At 36.1% G+C, this 21354-nt stretch overlaps 1 protein-coding gene and 1 long non-coding RNA gene across 4 annotated transcripts in view; one reads left to right on the plus strand and one right to left on the minus strand.

Moving 5' to 3' along the window:
* The window catches only part of LOC129033834 (contactin-6), a 319503-nt gene that overhangs the window by 152693 nt on the left and 145456 nt on the right, over window positions 1–21354 (minus strand). For all 3 annotated transcript variants that reach the window (XM_063661824.1, XM_054482896.2, XM_063661825.1), the window contains exon 4: window positions 17589–17764. In XM_063661824.1, coding sequence (XP_063517894.1) covers window positions 17589–17764 — 176 coding nt within the window. The remainder of the gene's footprint in view (window positions 1–17588; window positions 17765–21354) is intronic.
* Window positions 9740–21354, plus strand: part of LOC134739174 (uncharacterized) — a 56286-nt gene continuing 44671 nt past the window's right edge. Inside the window, exon 1 of the long non-coding RNA XR_010125718.1 lies at window positions 9740–9879. This is a non-coding gene — a long non-coding RNA (uncharacterized LOC134739174). The remainder of the gene's footprint in view (window positions 9880–21354) is intronic.

Below are 21354 nucleotides of genomic sequence, written 5' to 3' on the forward strand. Positions count from 1 at the left end.
AAAACAAAACAGAAACAACACAGAAAACAGAGAGCCTTTCAGAAGGCTGAGAGGCAGCTGGCAGAGGGTGCAGCCTCCGGCACAGTTGTTTATATTTGATTACTTTTGCTTAAAAATGGATGAAATAATTAAAATAAAATCCTTTGTGCTCAAGGGACATACCCTAGTAAGAAGAACTCTAGTAGCTTGTTTGGATGGGATTTCTGGAAGAATTACAGGAGGGTTATATAATCTACATTCATAAAAATAGAATTGATTTATGCAAAATAACTCATTAATATGTATGTGAAAGTAGATCTCTCAACCGCACAATTCTCAAAAAGGAGGAAAAACACCTGCAATTGACTTGTTAAATCACGTCTATAGAGGTAGACCCTTTTTTGCATTTTCTGTCATGAGTAGAAACATTGCCTAGGAGGATAGTATTTCTGGCAAGGAAATACAGTTTGAAAACCTATTGCTTTGGTTAATGTTCAAGCACATTTTTTTCCTGGTGCTTTATTCCAATGGCATTCATATAATTCCTTTTTTAAAAAGTGAGTCTGCATTTATACTTGGGCAGATGCATAAACACAGAAAATAGACCTTATTTTACTTACTGCTTGCAATTATGTTTGACACATATGGTAGGTGCTTAATAAATACGCATTGTTTGGATGCATAAATGGATAGTTAAATGACCATCTTAGTGGTGGGAAATACCAATTACCATTTGTTTTTCCCCTAAGATTTGTTTACATCATAATAGAGCTATTCCTTCTATCCCCTTGTGTTGACCCCTATGGTAATGCTATTTGATTGCCTTTAGACATTAACCTAAGGTTCACTTTGAGACTGTTTGCTACCCACTGTCTGATATCTGTCCAGGGCAGCACCATCAGTGTTACCTGTGATCTTGTTAAACATGTAGAATATTGGGCCTCACTTTAGACCTACTGAATCAGAATTTGCATTTAATAAGATCTCCAAGTGATTCCTCTGCACATTAAAATTTGACAAGCATTAGTTGAATGATTAAGGAAGTGGTTAAAATGTCGGAATGTCTGGCATCAAATCCTAGCTTCACTATTTATTTATTCTTTTTTTTGAGATGGAGTTTCTCTCTTGTCCAGGCTGGAGTGCAATGGAGTTTCACTCATGTCGCCCAGGCTGGAGTGCAATGACACGATCTCAGCTCACTGCAACCTCCGCCTCTCGGGTTCAAGCGATCCTCCTGCATCAGCCTCCCAAGTAGCTGGGATTACAGGCACCTACCACCACGCCTGGCTACTTTTTGTATTTTTAGTGGAGACAGAGTTTCACCATGTTGGCCAACCTAGTCTCGAACTCCTGAACTCAGGCGATCCACCCATCTTGGCCTCCTACAGTGCTGAGATTACAGGCCCAACTTCACTATTTCTTGATGTCCTTGGGCACATTACTTCACTTCTCTGAACTTAATTTTCCTTATATATAAAATTGAAATTATAATAGTAGCTTCTATTTTACATGGTAGTTTTGAGGATTAAACTAGATTATCCTGTTTAATTAGAAATAACTGTAGGAAGGTTGGTACTTACTTTGAGGAAGATACAACTAAAGTATACATCATAGAGAATGTGATCAATATCACAGAACTTGAAATACTCATGTGCTTTATTTGTATAAATTCCTATTATTCTCTCACTGCTACAAAAATAGAGAAGAAAGTAACATAAATGTACTGACATCAATTTGAGAACTAGAATATGTTACCTTCCCAAAGTATCCATCTTGGAAATAGGGAAGGAGACTTAGCCTCATAAAAGCACATGAAGGGATGCTCAAAGGAAATACTCTAAACCTAGTTTTCTGAAATTGGTAAGCAGAAGCTCTGGAGTCAGTTGCAGGTTGTGAGCTTTCCACCAAGAAGAGCCACCTAACATACCAAAAAAATAAGCATTAGATTCACTTAAAGTTTGACAAATTTAGCAACTCCTTTCTATTGTCTGCATTTTAGAGAATCTATTGATGCTCTTGTAACAGCTACAGTCAGAGAATAGTGAGATACCCAGTGACATTGGCTATAGTGGTAGCAAACCAGGCACATAGTTTGGGAAGTTTTTTAACAAATATTATGTAAAAGGCTTAGTAGATACCTAATACATGGTAACTATTATTTTTGAGATATGCTATAGGAAGCTACCATAAGAAAGCCAGCATTGCATGTCTGTGAGGGGACTATAATACACTGAATCACCCACTGCTCTTGATGCAGGTTCACAGGAGAAGCTTCCCTCAGGTTTTTTTACACTCAGAGTGATTATACTCACAGAAACAGTTGTTATATTTTTATCCAATGAAAGATATGTACCCATCTTTGTCTTGGTCACTAATTCTAAAGTTTTTTAAAGCTCAGTTTTCATAATGGATTGGATCTCATGGCATGAATTTTTATTCTCCTCTGGTTCTCCTTGGATTTTATTCTCCTTTGGTTTCACTTACAATTCAAGCCTCTTTTTTTTTTTAAACCATATAGTCTATTTTAATAGCTACCAGATATTAAGACTTATTGTAAGACTGCAGTAATTACTAGAATATGGCATTTACAAATACAACAAAGGAAGAGAGAAAAAAGAGGTCAATAGCAGGCTCAAGCAGGCATGCAGATTTAATTCCCTTTACAGATGGCACTGTAGAACAGCAAAGAAAGGATTGCATCTTTCATATATGTTCTGGCTCAATTGGATTCCTATAGAAAAAAATGTATATTGAACCAATTTTACAACATGAAAATAAATGAATAAATAAATAAAATGCAGGTGCATTATAATTTAAATACGAAGGACAAAATACACTATAGAAGATAACATAGGAAAATATGATTTCAAGGAAGGAAAATAGTTCTTAAACTTTTTACAAAAAAATCTCAAAAAGAAAAAGACAAATAGACTGAACTATGTTAAATTTAAATTTAAATTTTTTTGTTTATCAAAAGACATGATTAAGAGAGTGAAAAGGCAAGCAACACAGTAGAAGCGGTTTCCTACACATAAAAGCAACATTGTGCTCTTCTCTAGAATCAATCACTAATGAAAACAAAGACAACCCAATTAAAATATGGAAAAATGAATTAAGTTATTCCTAGAAACCAAGGGCAGGGAGGGAGATTTCCAAATAGCCAATAATAATTTTAAAAACTGCCCAGTTTCATTAGTGATCAGGAAACAGAAGCTAAACCAAAATGAGATACTTTTTACTATCCCCCTGCAAAAGGCTAAAATTTTTAAAAAGACTAATCATATCAAGTGTTGTCAAGAATATAGAAAAAAACATTACTGGAAAGAGTACAAATTAATAAAATCACTATGACAACAATTTGGTGTTATCTTTTAAAATTGTCATATGCATGCCCAATTTCCCGATAATTCTGATTTCTGGTATATACAACAGAGAAATATTTACACAGATCTCCCAAAAGATATGTGCAAGAATAATCATAGAAGAATGCACTTAGAAATAATGCAATTTTCCAATAACAGTAAAAGTTCCACATAAACTGCATTATATTCATACAATAAAATATTATATGTGATCAGAAAAATGAACTACAGCTACCTACAACAACATAAAAGGATCTCAGAAACATAGTTGGGTAATAAGCCAGACTTGAAGCAATATATTATATATTGCATGGTTTTATTCATATAAAGTTAAAAAGCAATAATAATTACAAATTCACAAGTCAAGATATGGCTCATCTTTGAGGCAGAAGGAGGAAGTCGTAACTAAAAGGGGACATAATGAGTGGACCTTCTCGGGGTGTTGGAAATATCTGTTTCTGGGTCTGGCTTAATAATACTTCATTGATCTATCTGCTCATGTTTTTTTGTACTTTTCTGTATATATTATACTTCTAGGGAAAAGAAGAGCATAAATTAATACCTTAAAACAAGCTTGTCCAACCTACAGCACTCAGGCTGCATGCAACCCAGGATGGCTTTGAATGTGGCCCAACAAAAATTCATACATTTTCTTAAAATGTTATGAGATTTTTTTGCAATATTTTTTAGCTCATCAGCTAAAAATTAGTGTATTTTATATGTGGTCCAAGACAATTCTTCTTCCACTGTAGCCCAGGGAAGCCAAAAGATTGGACACTCCTGCTTTAAAACATAATTAACATTTCAATGGATTTCCATCAAAACTCTTTATTATTTGTATTTGCTGTTTATTTGTTTGTTTTTGGCTTTCTTATTGTTCCAATAATGTTATTTATTTATTTATTTTCCTTTTTTTATTTCAATAGGTTTTTGGGAAACAGGTGGTGTTTGGTTACATGAATAAGCTTTTTAGTGGTGATTTCTGAGATTTTGGTGCACGCGTCACCTCAGCCACGTACACTGTACCCAATATGTAATATTTTATCCCTCACCACCCCCCACTCTTTCCCCCAGTCCCCAAAATCCAATGTATCATTCTTATGCTTTGTGTACACATAGCTTAGCTCCCACATATGAATAAGAACATACGATGTTTGATTTTCCATTCCTGAGTTACTTCACTTACAATAATAGTCTCCAATTCCATCTAGGTTGCTGTGAATGCCATTATTTCATTCCTTTTTATGGCTGAGTAGTATTCCATGCTATATATATATATACACGTGTGTATATATATATATATATATATACACATATATATATATATATACACACGTGTATATATATATATATATATACACGTATATATATATATACACACCACATTTTCTTTACCTACTTGTTGATTGATGGGCATTTGGGCTGGTTCCATATTTTTGCTATTGCAAATTGTGCTACTATAAACGTGTGTGCAAAGATTTTTTTTTTTTTAGTATAATAACTTCTTTTCCTCTGGGTAGACACCAAGTAGTGGGATTGCTGGATCAAACGGTAGATCTACTTTTAGTCCTTTAAGAAATCTCCAACACTGTTTTCCATAGTGATTGTACTAGTTTACATTTCCACCAACAGTGTAAAAGTGTTCCCTTTTCACCACATCCATGCCAATGTCTATTATTTTTTGAGTTTTTGATTGTGGCAATTCTTGCAGGAGGGAGGTTGTATTGCATTGTGGTTTTGATTTACATTTTCCTGATAATTGGCAATGTTACGCATTTTCCCATTTGTGCTTGTTTGCCATTTGTATATCTTCTTTTGAGAATTGTCTATTCATGTCCTTAGCCCACTTTTTAATGGAATTGTTTGTTTTTTTCTTGCTGATTTGTTTGAGTTCCTTGTAGATTCTGGATATCGGTCATTCGTTGGATAAATAGATTGTGAAGATTTTTTCCCACTCTGTGGGTTGTCTGTAAACTTTCATGATTATTTCTTTTGCTGTGCAGAAGCTTTTTAGTTTAATTAAGTCCCATCTATTTATCTTTGTTTTTGTTGTGTTTGCTTTGTGTTCTTGGTCATGAAGTCTTTGCCTAAGCCAATGTCTGGAAGTGTTGTTCCAATGTTATTTTCCATTATCTTTATGGTTTCAGGTCTTATATTTAGTCTTTGAAACATCTTGAGTAGATTTTTGTATAAGGTGAGAGATGAGGATCCGGTTTCATTCTTCTACACGGGGCTTTTCAATTATTCCAGTACCATTTGTTGAATAGGATGTCCTTTCCACACTGTATGTTTTTGTTTGCTTTGTTGAAGATCAGTTGACTGTAAGTTTTTGGCTTTATTTCTGGGTTCTCTATTCTGTTCCATTGGTCTATGTGCCTATTTTTATACCAGTACCATGTTGCTTTGGTGACTATGGCCTCAGAGAAAAAGGTGAGGTCAGGTAATGTGATGCCTCCAGATTTGTTCTTTTTGCTTAGTCTTGCTTTGGCTATGTGGGCTCTTTTTTGGTTCCATATAAATTTTAGGATTGTTTTTGCTGGTTCTGAGAAGAATGATGGTGCTATCTTGATGGGAATTGCACTGACTGTAGATTGCCTTTGGCAGTGTGGTCATTTTCATAATATTGATTCTCCCCATCCATGAGCATGGGATGTGTTTCCATTTGTTTGTGTTGTCTATGATTTCTTTCAGCAGTGTTTTGTAGTTTTCCTTGTAGAAGTCTTTCACATCCTTGGTTAGGTATATTCCTAAGTGTTTGTTTGTTTGTTTGTTTTTGCAGATATTGTGAAAGGGGTGGAGTTCTTGATTTGATTTTCAGCTTGGTCGCTGTTGGTAGGCAGCAGAGCTACTTATTTGTGTATTTTAATTTTGTATCTGGAAACTTTGGTGAATACATTTACCAGTTCCAAAAGCTTTTTGGATGAATCTTTAGGGTTTTTTAGGTATACAATCATAACGTCAGCAAACAGAGACAGTTTGACTTCTTTTTTACCAATTTGGATACCCTTTATTTCTTTCTCTTGTCTGAATGCTCTGGCTAGGACTTCCAGTACTATTTTGAATAGAAGGAGTGAAAGTGGGAATCCCTATCTTGTTCCAGTTCTATATCTTACTGGCTTAATCTAGGAGAGTTGTATATTTCCAGGAATTTATCCATCTCCTCTAGGTTTCCTAGTTTATGCATGTGAAGGTGTTCATAGTAGCCTTCAATAATCTTTTGTATTTCTGTGGTATCAGTTGTAATATCTCCCGTTTCATTTCTAATAGAGTTTATTTGGATCTTCTCTCTTCTTTTCTTGGCTAATCTCACTAACAGTCTATCAATTTTATTTATATTTTCAAAGAGGCAGCTTTTTGTTTGATCATTCAGGAGCAGATTATTTAATTTCCATGTATTTGCCTGGTTTTGAGGGATCCTTTTGGAGTTGATTTCCAATTTTATTTCACTGTGGTCTGAGAGAATACTTGATATAATTTCAATTTTCTTAAATTTACTAGGACTTGTTTTGTGGTCTATCATATGGTTTATCTTGGAGAATGTTCCATGTGCTGACGAATAGAATATATATTCCGCAGTTGTTGGATAGAATTTTCTGTAAATATCTGTTAAGTTCATTTGTTCTAGAATACAGTTTAAGTCCATTCTTTCTTTGTTGACTTTCTCTCTTGATGTCTGGTGCTGTCAGTGGAGTGTTAAAGTCCTCCACTATTATTGTGTTGCCATCTATCTCATTTCTTAGGTATAGTAGTAATTGTTTTATAAATTTGGGAGCTCCAGTGTTAGGTGCATATATATTTAGAACTGTGATATTTTCCTGTTGGACTAATCCTTTTATCATTATATAATGTCCCTCTTTGTTTGTTTAAACTGCTGTTGCTTTAAAGTATGTTTTGTCTGATATAAGAATAGCTACTCCTGCTTGCTTTTGGTGTCCATTTGCATGGAATATCTTTTTCCACCCCTTTACTGTAAGTAAATTTGAGTTCTTCTGGGTTAGTTGAGTCTCCTGAAGACAGCAGAAACTTGATTGGCGAATTCTCATTTATTCTGCCATTCTGTATCTTTTAAGTGGAGCATTTAGGCCATTTACTTTCTATGTTAGTATTGAGATGTGAGGTACTATTCTATTCACCGTGCTATTTTGTTGCCTAAATACCTTGTGGTTTTTTTTTGTTTTGTTTTTTGCTTTCTTTTTTTTTCATTGTCTTCGTGTTATATAGGTTCTATGAGATGTATGCTTCAAGGAGGTTCTATTTTTGTGTATTTTGAAGATTTGTTTCAAGATTTAGAGCTCTTTTTAGGTGTTCTTGTAGTGTTGGCTTGGTAGTGGCAAATTCTCCCAGCATTTATTTGTCTGGAAAAGACTGCGTCTTTCCTTCATTTATGAAGCTTACTTTAAGTGGATGAAAATTTCTTGACTAATAGTTGTTTTGTTTAAGGAGGCTAAAAATAGAATCCCAATCCCTTTTAGCTTGTAGGGTTCCTGCTGAGAAATCTTCTGTTAATCTGATAGGTTTTCCTTTATAGGTTACCTGATGCTTTTGTCTCATAGCTATTAAGAGTCTTTCCTTTGTCTCAACTTTAGATAACCTGATGATTATATGCCTAGGTGATTATCTTTTTGTGATGAATTTCCCATATATTCTTTGAGCTTCTAGTATTTGGATGTCTAGATCTCTAGCAAAGCCAAGGAAGTTTTCCTGGATTATTCTCTCAAATATATTTTCCAAATTGTTAGATTTCTCTTCTTCCTTGGGAACACCAATTATTCTTAGGTTTGGGTATTTAAGTCTCAAACTTCTTGGAAGCTTTGCTTATTTTTTTAAAGTTATTATCATTATTATTATTGTTTTGTCTTTGATGGACTGGATTAATTCGAAACCCTTGTCTTAGAGCTCTGAAGTTCTTTCTTCTCTGCTTGTTTGATTCTATTGCTTAGACTTTCCAGTGCATTTTACATTACTGTAAGTGTGTTCTTGATTTCCAGAACTTGTGATTGTTTTTTATTTATACTATCTATTTCACTGAAGAATTTTCCTTTCATTTTCTGTATCATGTTTTTAATTTCTTTAAGCTGGACTTCACCTTTTTTTGGTGCCTTTTTTTTTTTTTTTTTTTTTTTTGAGATGGAGTCTCGCACTGTTGCCCAGGCTGGAGTGCAGTGGCCTGATCTCAGCTCACTGCAAGCTCTGCCTCCCAGGTTCACGCCATTCTCCTGCCTCAGCCTCCCGAGTAGCTGGGACTACAGGTGCCCACCACCATGCCTGGCTAATTTTATGTATTTTTTAGTAGAGACAGGGTTTCACCATGTTAGCCAGGATGGTCTTGATCTCCTGACCTCGTGATCCACCCACCTCAGCCTCCCAAAGTGCTGGGATTACAGGCGTGAGCCACCGCACCTGGTCTCTGGTGCCTTCTTGATTAGCTTAATAATTAACCTTCTGAATTATTTTCCTGGCAATTCAGAAGTTTCATCTTGGTTTGGATCCATTGCAAGTGAGCTGGCATAATCTTTTGGGGGTCTTGAAGAATCTTATTTTGTCATATTATCATAATTGTCTTTCTGGTTTCTTCTCATTTGGGTACATTATGTCAGAGGGAAGATCTGGGATTCAAGGGCTGCTGATCAGATTCTTTTGTCCCATGGGGTGCTCCCTTGTTTTGGGGTTCTCCCTCTTCCCCTAGGAACGGGGCTTCCTGAGAACTGAACTGTAGTGATTGCTTTGCTCTTCTGGATCTAGCACCCAGTGGAGCTACCAGGCTGTGGTTGGTACTGGGGAGTGTCTGCAGAGTCCTGTAATATGATCCATCTTTAGGTCTTGCAGCTGTGGATACCACCACCTGCTCTGGTGGAGATAGTAGGGGAGTGAAGTGAACTCTGTGAGGGTCCTTGGTTGTGTTTTTGTTTAGTGCTGGTTTTGTGTTGGTTGGCCTCCAGCCAGGAGATGGCGCTTCGGGAGTGCATCAGCTGTGGTCCTATAGGGAGGATGCAAACTTGCTCTAGGGACATTTTGTGAAGTATTCAGGTTTCTCAGGTGGTGGGCAGGGTGATAGAGCTTTCAAGACATTATGACTTTTGTCTTTGGCTACCAGGACACATGGAGAAAGACCACCACGTCGGGATAGGGATAAGGTGTGTCTGAGCTCAGCCTCTCCTTGGGTGGGGCTTGCTGCAGCTGCTGTGAGGGATGGGGGTACAGTTCCCAGTCCGATGGAGTTATATTACCAGGGAGATTATGGCTGCCTCTGCTGAGTCATACAGTTCACCAGGGAAGTGAGGGAAAACGCAGTCACAGGCCTCACCCCACCCCCACACAGCGTGAGTCCTAAAGGCCAGTCTCACTCCCATCATGCCCCACCCACCCCCAGCAGCACTGAGTCTATTTCCAGCCGGCTAGTGACCAGGGCTGAGAACCTGCCCCAAACCACTAGCCTCCCTATTGAGAAAGCAAGCAGACTCAGTTTTTCTGCATCTCAGGAGCCTGCAGCCGTGATCCAGTTCTTTCAATGGGTTTGTGGATTCTCTTGGCTTTCCTGGTATGTTCCTGGGGTAGTTTCTGGGGCAAACTATGATATGAGTCTCCACATGCTGCTCTGTCCCTCCCAGCAGGAGCTGCAAGCTAGTGTTGCCGTTTATCCGCCATCTTCTCTCCTGTATTTGCTATTTAAACACCTGAATCTGATTTACTTTTTAGACAATATTGGATATATATTCAGATAATTATATACACATTATTACTTATAAATGCTCTTTATATGTATTATGTATTTATACATAATAAATAAACAACAGAAATAAACAGAAATAAATAAACAACAGAAATATTTGATCCTTTAATGCAAAAAATGTCACTGTAATTTGAACCAATTTTATAAATCTTAGAAGCAAAATCTTTATGTGTTATGTTCATAAATTCCTTGAAACAGTTTGTCAAATAACATAAGAGTAATAAACAAGCATTTCAGCTTGTGCATCTGTCTCAGTTTTGTAAATCAGAAACTCCCAGTTTTGATAGAATGGATCCCTTACTTTCTGATATTTTCCTCTCCCATCCCAACTCTTAGCCTGTGCAATTTTATTCAAATGAACTGAAAAGACTAGCTCCTGCTGAATATAAGTAGAAGAAGGCAGTGGGAGAAGGCCTGAATTTTGAAAAAGTACCATTTCTGATAAGACACATAAATAGATTTCCAGCAGCGATAGTGTGGGAAAAAATGAGGCTAAAGCATTGAATAATCTACTTCCCTGTTGATTTTAAATATAAATATAACAGTGGCTTGCTATAATTTAACCAGGCAACTGCTTACAGTCTATTTGTTTAAGATCTGAGTTATTTTTAAAAGCAAAGACAAAGTTTTCTCCTTGATATGATAACAATTGGTGGTTATGCTGTTATTTCATAAAGACAAATTGAGAATATTAAATCCATTGTAACATTGTTTATGCTATTTGAAAATGATACTGAAAAAATCAATACTAATTTACCAACTTTTTAAATTTAAGAAATGAAAGAAAAAATACTTCTTCATGGCTTTTGTTCAGCTAGTTCTTTTCTGATGTAGAAAAAAGTTAAAAGCCATTTAGCATTTTCATTTATAATTAGGTATGCATTACTCACTTAATACACACTTCACAATTATCAGAGACTTTACAATTTCCAAAAGCATTTTTAAGTGTTATTTTTAAAGCTTCTTCTCCTGGGTCTTAATTTCTTTTTCTGATATAAATGCACTTTATCACCATATCATCGGGATCATATATAACTGCTTTTACATTCTTATATATGAAAGAATTTTACAGACATTTGGGAACTCTTAAAATTTATTTCTAAATGTGAGGGGTTTTGTTCTTGCTTATAAGACCCTGGTCAAAAGATAGAAATAAAAATATTTATCACCTTTAAATACACAAATATCTTTGAATCCTTCTGTAAGGAGTCAAAGACCTTTATGTTAAGACTTTAACTTTTTTTGTTTTTCTTTGAATATGGCATTAAATTCATTAGAATTCTGACTTACTTCCCCTGTCTACAAAATAAATATATATTTAAAAAGTTGTTTCAAGAAGGAAATGTCAGAAATTCTGGGTCTGCTGTAGGTTAGTTGACCTTGGGCAAGTAACATAGTTCTCCTGCTTTTTAATGTCTTCACCTGTAAAACATGGTTAAGAACAGCTTACAGGTATAGAATGAAGATGAATGGCATGGCAGGTGTAAAACCCTTTGCATTCCTCTGGAAAAAATTATGATGATTGTAAATGCCTACATGTTTATAGCCCTTTAAAATGCATTCTTACTGCATTTTAACCTTGAACCATTTAAAATCAATCCTGTGATGTGGTGCAAGAATTCGTTAACTCCATTGTATATTATAAAAACTGAGGTTTGGGATGCCCCCTAAGTATGTGTACTATGGTTTTGATAATATTAATAATATCATTAATATGTCAGACTAACATATTTAAGGAAATAGTATGTGGTATTTCAAACTACATTTGTTTTTGTTTTTTTTTTGAGACGTAGTCTTGTTCTGTTGCCCAGGCTGGAGTGTAGTGGCATGATTTCAGCTCACTGCAACCTCTGCCTCCCAGGTTCATGCGATTCTCCTGCCTCAGCCTCCCGAGTAGCTGGGATTACAGGTGCACACCACCACACCCAGCTAATTTTTTGTATTTTTAATAGAGACGGGGTTTCACTATGTTGGCCAGACTGGTCTCAAACTCCCGACCTTGTGATCCACCCGCCTTGGCCTCCCAAAGTGCTGGGATTACAGGCATGAGCCACCGCGCCTGGCTTCAAACTACATTTTATAAACAACTTCAACATCCTTAACATTATTCAGAACGGTTCCATTGCTCTTAGGATAAGCAGTAAAATACAAAACTTGGCCTATTAATATTTGTATGGCCAGACCCCTGCCTATCTCACCGTCTTCAACTCATACCAGTCTATCAGTTGCCCTTGCCCTCTGCTTTCCACATAATATATTTGGTCCTCATAGCAACCCTATATGAAATGGGCAATACTGGCACACTCATTTAACCATAAATTAACACCTGTACACAGTGTCATACTGAGTGTGGAATATTGTACTATGATGGATTTTTGCATGTTTCTTTGGCATATCATAATATCTCTAAATTATCCTATTGTTTGCAGATTAGGCCTGGATATAAAGAACTACTTATAAGTGGCTCCAAATTAGTTTTCAGTCTCAACCTAGAAAACCAGTCATTTCTGATCCCTAGCTTTCTGCATTTCAGTTCTCAGGTCTTTTGCCCACCTCCCCACACTTTCTTCGATACTTGAAGATTGTTCACACATCTGCATTTCCTCTTACTGTTCTTCCGACCTGTACTTTCTCTGTCTAGAACACAAACTAACATGTCAATGTTCAATGCAGCCCCATTCCCTTTGAAAGGCTTCCCTTGCCTTTTCTCCAATTCAGACAAACTTCACTACTTCTCACTTTGAGCTCCACTCTGTTATAGGTTAATTTCACCTCTCTCACTTCACTTGATGTTTTGGGACAGTGCAGTAGGTGGTAGGAGCATGGACTCTTCACTCTGTCTGGATTTGAAAACGGACTCTCCCACATATTGTGTGTGATTTTAGGCAGGCTAGTTCATTCTTCTGTGCCTCAATCTGCTTATCTGAAAGTGAAGATCGTGATACTCTCAGAGGGTTATTGTGAGGATCAATGGAGCTAATTTACATAAAGAGTTTGGAACAATGCCTGCCACATAATACTTTGTAGGCGTTAGCACTTTCCTTTATTTTCCTTTTCTTCTTATTTTTAATTGTATTAAAGGTTTCCCCTGTCTGCTCTGTGAAGACAGGAAGTAGCTGTTTCTTATCTACCATTTAATCTTTAGGACCTAGTGTAGTACTTGATGCATATAAATTAGGTGTTCTCCGGTTGCTTGGAGGATGAATAAATGAAGGGTCAATTAGGAGGCTCCAGCCCAGCTGCCTTTCCTTCTGCAATAATGGAGCAAACTTATTTGAAATCCTAGCTGCGATTAAACATTAAATAGTGTAGGATCAAAAAGTCCCATTCATGACTACCTTTTATCATAAATGTTTATCTTTTCATTGGTAGAGTTATATAAGGGCATTTAAAAATTACATCTGAGTGATACCATGGGTTTCTTTCAGAACACCTATCTCATTTTCTCAAGGATGACATTTTAAACAGCAATGACAGATGCAATGTTCTCTCATACAAGTACAGAGTAATTCATTAACATACATACATACATACAAAAGGAAGAGGTCTACATTCAAACTTTACCACCAAAATCTTTGATAAATAAAAGAAATTCAAAGCAGCTACAAGTGATTTTAGAAGTCAAACTAGTTTTATCATTCAAGAATGCCAGGATGATAACAGAACCCTTTGGTGACTAGACTCCTGCTGAATTTGTTTTAGGGTAGAGTTTGGGTTGGGGAAGAAAGAGATACTTAAAATAGGATCTACCTGAGTATTTGGAAGGACAGATTATATGACAATAGCCGAAAGAGACTTTTGTAATCAAATAATTCAAAATATACTTTAGCTAAGTCCAGAGAAGTGAATGACTTGTCTAAGTTACATAGTTGGTTAAAGACAGATTTGATTTAGGAGTATATTTCACAACAGGTAGTTTTTATATACAGGCCACATTTCAGGATGGTTTCATGATGAGACAATTCATAATGAAGCAGAGTGTTACAGTCTGTGTCTAAAATAAACTCAAAGTGTGCTTTTGGATTACTGAATACCAGGATAAAAGTGACAAACAAAAGCCATCAATTATCTAGAGGTATGTCCCTGCAGCATTTCTGCCACGGACAGGGTAGATTCTGAAAGGTTGTTCATAAGGCCATTCGTTCTGAAGGTCAAAGTGACATTTTACAATGGACTGCCAACCGACAGGAAGCAAGGGAGTTGATACATTTTTATTTTGATGCATAGTTTGTTCTTATCTATGGGAGTTCATAGGAGTGGGGCTTCTGGACCCATTTTTTCTGTCAGTAAGTAGATTGGCGATCTCATAGTAAATGTTTAATCTCTGTCTCACTTTGGATTCCTTAGAAGCAGAGCCTGAGGCAAGAATTCAAGTGCATATGATTTATTGAGGGAATCCTCTTAGAAGAAAGGCAGGGAGGGAAGAAGGAAACAGCAAGTTAAGAAGCTAATTAAGGTGTCGCAGCTGTTGTCTAGTTTCAGCCTGATCCCACGGAGAGGTTTGGGGCATGAAATGCAAAAAGGGATATCTGTGGGTATTAATAGCCAGAGGTTGGCACATCACTTGCAAAAGTGGATGTGGACAAGGAATCACCAGCATCTACTACCAGGCTTATTTGAACCATTCTGTCCTGAAGATATGCTTTATTATTTAGACAATTACTGTGCCAGCAAATGAAACAAAGAAAGAAGGCCCACATGAACTGTGTGATCAGTGTGTGAGAAGGATTCAATACTGTGACATGAAGTGCATGAATTTTAGAGTCTGAAGTCTTCTTTGTCTATACACAAGTTCCAACTTTTCTCTAACAACACACTTTAAGAAAGCCCCAATATCAGTGAGACTCAGGCTTCTAATCTGTAAAATGGGGGCAATGATAGCAACTGCCTCCTACAGCTGTTGTCCAATTCAAGTGAAATAATATATGTCAAAGCACATGTATTATATTTGACATGAAAACAAAAGAACAAGAAACTAGCCTATAGAAAGTTTTCAAATGTAAACTAGAAGAGTTTCCATAAGAAACTCAAGTGGTTTGAAATACGTAGATGTTTGTCCAAGTTGAGAGAGGTAATAATAGTAAAAGGAAGAATTAGAGCTGTCATTTCCCTAGGGTCCATAATGGATCAGGGACTTGACATTCATTTTCTGAGTGACTCCATGTCATTGTCCTATGTGGTGGCTACTGCTGTATTCTCATTGTATAGATTTCTTAACAGAGGCTTAATGTTGTTAAGAAATGACCTAATTTCATACTACTAGATATTTGACAAAAAGAATTTGAACTCACACCTCTCTGTTTCACAAAATCTCAGCATTTATCTGCTGTGGTTATCCTACCAAAGGCCTTTTCTATCAAAATTGATATTGTTAAAAATTTATGAAGGAGGTTGTGAGGAATTATAATTAAGATGAAGATACAGTTCATGCACTTTAGGAACTTTCCATTTGGTTGGGGACTTGCATTCATATCCTTTACTCTTTCTGTTTCCACACTCTAGCACGTCTCCCTGGATACAATAAGAAATATTTCAGACATGACACCACCACCATGTTGTGGTTCTTGTTTTTGCAAGCTCTTAGAGCCTAAGATCCTTTAACTTTGCAGAAGAAAGATTAGTTAATGGATATAGGCCATTTTACTTTCTGCATTAAAGGTAATAGAAACGCTCTTCAAGATCAACAGTCGTACACCTTCTGCCCCAAAACGGAAAATTTTATGATAAGACGGGAAAGTCAATAAGGACAGAAAAATTGATTTGTCCCATTTAGCCAGATGAAAGCATATAATTTCTTCTTAATTGAGACTTTTATTCTGATATGGCATAAACAAAATAAGTTTTAACTAGAGAAACTTCTAGTTGCAAGAAATTTTTAAAGCAGAAAGAAGGTATGATATAATAATGTAGGATATTTTAAAACATATTTTTGTTAAAAAGTACAGAACAAAGGAGAAGAAATATATGGTTCTATAAAAGAGTGCATTAATTTGAGATGTAGACATTCAACTGTTTTCGAGAGTAGATAGAATCATAACTGTAGAGAAACTCGAGGGTATAGCAAATAAATATGCTATATGGAGTTTCCTTTACCAAAGAGTCAAATTTATGATTATGGAATCTGACTCATATCATGTGTATGTTGTAGGGTCATCTCCTATCCGAGCAGGAGAAATAAACAATTACTGTGGCAGAATCGTTCAAAGTCTGGAACAAATCTTTATTTCTATAACATAAGTTTTTATGTTATTTTGTTGCCTATTATTTTTCCAGGTGATAGTCTTAGCTGAAATGAAGAAATCAAGTGTTATAAATATTTTTATCCTATGTCCCAAAGTAGCCACTGGCCCTTTTCCACCTTCCATTTAGGTTAATAAACTTACACGTTCACTTCTTACTTCCATAGATACAAATACATTCGGATATACTTAGCAATGTATTTATGTGTGTATATCTGTATATATGTATATGTGTGTGCATGTGTGTATGTATATGTGGTGTCTGTAAAATGAGAAGCAAGGGCATCCCCAAAATGGTTAACATAAAGAGAACTCTGTGTAGATCAAGGGATCTCTGGTGTAGAATAATCTTTGGAACATAAGACTTGCAATGAGAAACAGACCCAATTACTAATTCATGTATCTACTGATGACTGAAGTAGTTTCACAAGGTGAGTTTTGGGCATGTATTTATTAATAAAGTTTCAGAACAATTACTTTTTCAAAGTAACAGACAGTATAGACATTTCTATGAGCCCTGCAGGTATAGCAGCTCACTTTTTGGCTCCTTGGCTAGATCCTCTGGGACATAATGGTTGGTGCAAAGGGAGAAATGCAAGCCTTCTACTTTATCCACATCAACAGATATAATTACTTTCAAGCAAGGCTTTTGCTGAATCCAATATGAAACATTTCAGTCCCTGGAAACACTATATATAAAGGATATTAGACGCAGTATGTCTATTGTTCATCTGCTAATGTCCCCAAATGTCACCAAGGTAATTACTTGGATGACATTTATGTGATGCAGCTGGACATTGTTACAGTTAATATAAAGCCTGCCTTTGGCAACCACTTTATTTCCACCTACGTCAAACTATGGGTGCATGATCGCTTTTCTTGGGAGAACACCCACCTCCCCGAAATGACATCTCTGCCCTCAGCTTTTTCTTCCTGTGCTCTCCACATTAATATCCAATGCAAAAGAAAAAGAAAAATAATGCTATATCATATATCTTTATCTTAATATTTATGTCTGAAACTTTTAGAAATGTTTCTAAAAATAATTCACAAAATATAATAACATTGATCTTTTCTCTGTTTTTTAATTCTTTTTTTAGAAGCAGGTTTCTATTATACCCAAGAATCTAGATTCACAAAATGCACATTGTCAAGAGCCCATAAAGTCATATTCATTCTCAAATATATTATTGGCAAAGCTAGATTTTTAAAATGTGTGTATCAGAAGAATATTATATTTTCAGAGACACAGATTACAAAAATTTACCCCAAACTCACATGCAAATTGGAGCTTTGCCTTCCGACTCAGAATTGTCCCCAGAAGATTGGTGGCCAGACACTGGTACATGCCAATATCTTGATCTGTGTGGGGGCTACTGATTGCAAGACTGCCTCCATCCAACCTGTAGTGATAACTCATAGTAAAATCAATGTCTGTGCCATTTTGCTTCCACCTTCAAGGAAAAAAAAATAAAATTATGCTTATAATATACAGAGTCAATCACTCTTTGTCTTAAACAACATGTAGTTCTAATTCCTGCAACTATAAAAAACACCAAAAAACATGATTACATGTGGAGGTAATCCTATCAGTTTTACCAGAGGTAGCTGTCTGGTGGGTTTGGTGAGATCAGTAACTAGATTATTTGAAAGATATACTCTTTATACGTTACATTCACCCAAATGTATGCAAAGAGGAAACAGAACTCTCAACATGAGAAATAAAAATTAGACAGTCAGTCAATAATATTGGCCAACCTATTCCTTTAGCAACTTTTCAAATAACATATACCTTACCTGAACATCCACAACTGGTAGCACAAAATTGAATGTCAAAATGATTTAAAGATAGGAATTCAAGAAGCATATAATAAAAATGGCAAGAATAATTTTACAATGCCAATTCAAGGCTGATAACAAAACAATAATAACCTGACTACTTTAGAACATGATTACCTCTGTTAGTATGCTACTTGGAAAATTAATCATGTTGAAAATATTTCAATGGTACTTAGAAATGCCAAACTAAAATTATACTTTAGCAAAGCAAATGCTGTTTGAGAGGTTTTTATTTTGAGAAGCAAAAATTCTCTTGGCTTAGCTATTAGTCAACAATTCTTTAGTACCTGAATTAACTAGCTGAAGGGTCTTAGAGTTATATTTACTTTCAAAGATTCATAACTAGTTTTAGAAATTTTATTTGGTAATTTTTAAGACAAATGAATACCTGATAATTATCTCTAACCAGACTCACTTTTCCCACCTTGAAACTCCCAACTCCATCAAAATCTCCAAATATTTTGAAGCATGAATCGTATATATCTAATGAGATACATTCCTAGGGCACAGGCTGTGTGTAGTCACATAGACCATTTTTTAAAATAAACACTTAAAACTATTGAATAATGACAAACAGTTGTACGTGTAGAAAAATATCTTTTCTCACTCATTGCTAGGTTCATGGCTGAGGTCTCTAAAAGGAAAGGAAGATTAATAAGCGAAAAACATACAATTTTATTTAACATAAATATTCCATGACATGAAAGCCTTCAGAAAAAAAAATCCTAAAAAACAGGAAAACCTGTGTGTTTTTAATGCTAGTTTTGATGAAGAGTAGACAGTCCTGCAGAAGTATGATTGTAAAAAGAGGGTATGATCTAATGGTAAGAAACTGGCGGGAAGTTAGCAATGCCTTTTGTTCCAATTTTTCTTGGTTTCTCTGTGTCTTTGAGGAGGAAAAGGGTGTTTCTTTCCTCTGGATATAGAAATGATACCTTTGGAATAAAGGTTTTATGACCTGCTTCAGAGAAGAAGAGTGAGGGGAAGGTGAGAATGATCTTCCTGCTTATGCTATTTTCTCAAATGCCAAAGTGCCATATTTTGAGGTGGTGTGTCCTGAACCCCATCACAGTCATCTAGGAAAACAAGTGAATGATCTTTTCCTATGGAATATAGCCAATTTCCAAACTGTGTTTTTTAGGGTTTATGCCAGCTTTGCTATGATTCCCCCCTTTATACCAAAATCATATTAAAAATATTTTGGTGGGAGTGGTTAATTTTTTAAAAAATGACATTTTACAGAATTAATTCAAAGAGGTTGGGTGCAGAAACTCATGCCTGTAATCCCAGCACTTTGGGTGGCCGTGGTGGGCAGATAGCTTGAGGCCAGGAGTTTGAGACCAGCCTGGGCAACATGGCAAAAATCTGCCTCTACTAAAAATACAGAATTAATTCAAATGTCATTGACTTCTTCAGGTGCATCTTCAAACATCCCATGGGGAGAATCTGACAAATGTCTACCAAAGTAGAAAAGAAATATGAACTTAGGTAATCCTCTACCATGTTAAAGATGTGATGTGATGGATCAGATATCAAATCAATCAAAGGTTTTGAACCAACTCTGTTAACTTTTAAATTATTTAGCCATTTCCTGCACACCTGAAACTTGAAAGACAGCAGTCAAAGAGTACATTTCATTTGCCTAGATTTTCTGTGATCATTTTTTTCTAGAGGAATTTGTAGAGACTGCTCCTTGTTTTCAATATTAGGGTAAGAAAAAAGTGAAAAAAACAAAAAACAATAATAAAACCCTTCAAAACTTTTCTTTCTTTAGGCCTGTCTCAAGACACCAATATTCTCCTTGCCAGCACTCTAATATAGTTTTTGATAATTTGCTTGCAGGGCACGATCTTTAGACTTCCATGTTCCCTATGGTTTTCAAAGCATAGGATATACCATACTTAGTTTGCCAGCTCTTTTTAATTTTGGAATCAATCACTGAAATAACTGCTGTCATCATTACATGCTCCTAATTAAGCTCAGTAATTGTTTTTCAACACAAATTCAAAGTTGTTGGCTTAGCTGCAGCAAATGAATTTTTCACAGTATCCCCATAATCATTCTGATCACTGTGGTACAATGATTATTAAACTGCACATATAGATCAGGGGTTCAACTCCTGGTGTGGGCTTTGTCCTAATTAATATGTCTAAATCGATGGAGACACAGTATTAATGAATTCAAATGATTGTCATGCACATGTTTCTGGTAGAATTACATACTGACAAGTGTCTTCCTATGATGCAACCTAGGAAATGTGTTTTAAATAATTACTTTTAGCATCTGAATTAATATCATATTAGTTCCAGAAAACATAATGGATGTGAACTAAAATATTGACCCTTTGTTGGGAAACATCCTTCACTTTTAAGTAGTTCAGTCCTGTGTCAAGAATAATGGCTGGGCTAGGTGCGGCGGTTCACGCCTGTAATCCCAGCACTTTGGGAGGCCGAGGCAGGCTGATTACCTGAGGTCAGGAGTTCGAGACCAGCCTGGCCAGCATGGTGAAACCCAGTCTCTATTAAAAAAATACAAAAATTATCCGGGCATGGTGGCACAGGCCTGTAATCCCAGCTACTCGGGGGGCTGAGGCAGGAGAATTGCTGAGTCTGGGAGACAGGGGTTGCAGTGAGTCAAAACTGCATCATTGCACTCCAACCTGGCTGACAGAGCAAGACTCTGTCTTAAAAACAAAAACAAAACCAAAAAAGAATAATGATTGTGGTCTGTGTTTGTTGGCTGTCCTTCCGTAATATGTGTGTGTTTGTGTGTGTGTGTGCGTGTGTGCATGCTTGTGCCTGTTGGTGTTTTTCAGAATTAGGCTTTGCTTTAGAATTATATGGTATATTTGTTGAAAGTATGTGTTTCTTTTTTTTAATTTATTTTTAATTGACAAATAATGATTGCACATATTTATAGGGAGTAATGTGATGTTTTCATACACATATGCATTTTGTAATGATCAAATCAGAGTAATTAGCATATTCATTACCTCAAAAATCTATCATTTGTCTGTGGTGAGAGCATTCAAAATCTTCTCTTCCAGCTATTTTGAAATATACAATACTTTATCATTAAGTGTAGTCCCTCTACTGTGCAAATGAATCCCAGAACTTATTCCTCCTGTCTAAAGATCACTTTGCACCCTTTGACCCAGGTGTCCCCTTTCCCTTCCTGCCCCTCCCTGACTCAGCCTCCGGTAACC

The sequence above is a fragment of the Pongo pygmaeus genome, chromosome 2, assembly GCF_028885625.2.
Source record: "Pongo pygmaeus isolate AG05252 chromosome 2, NHGRI_mPonPyg2-v2.0_pri, whole genome shotgun sequence".
NCBI classification, from domain to species: domain Eukaryota; kingdom Metazoa; phylum Chordata; class Mammalia; order Primates; family Hominidae; genus Pongo; species Pongo pygmaeus.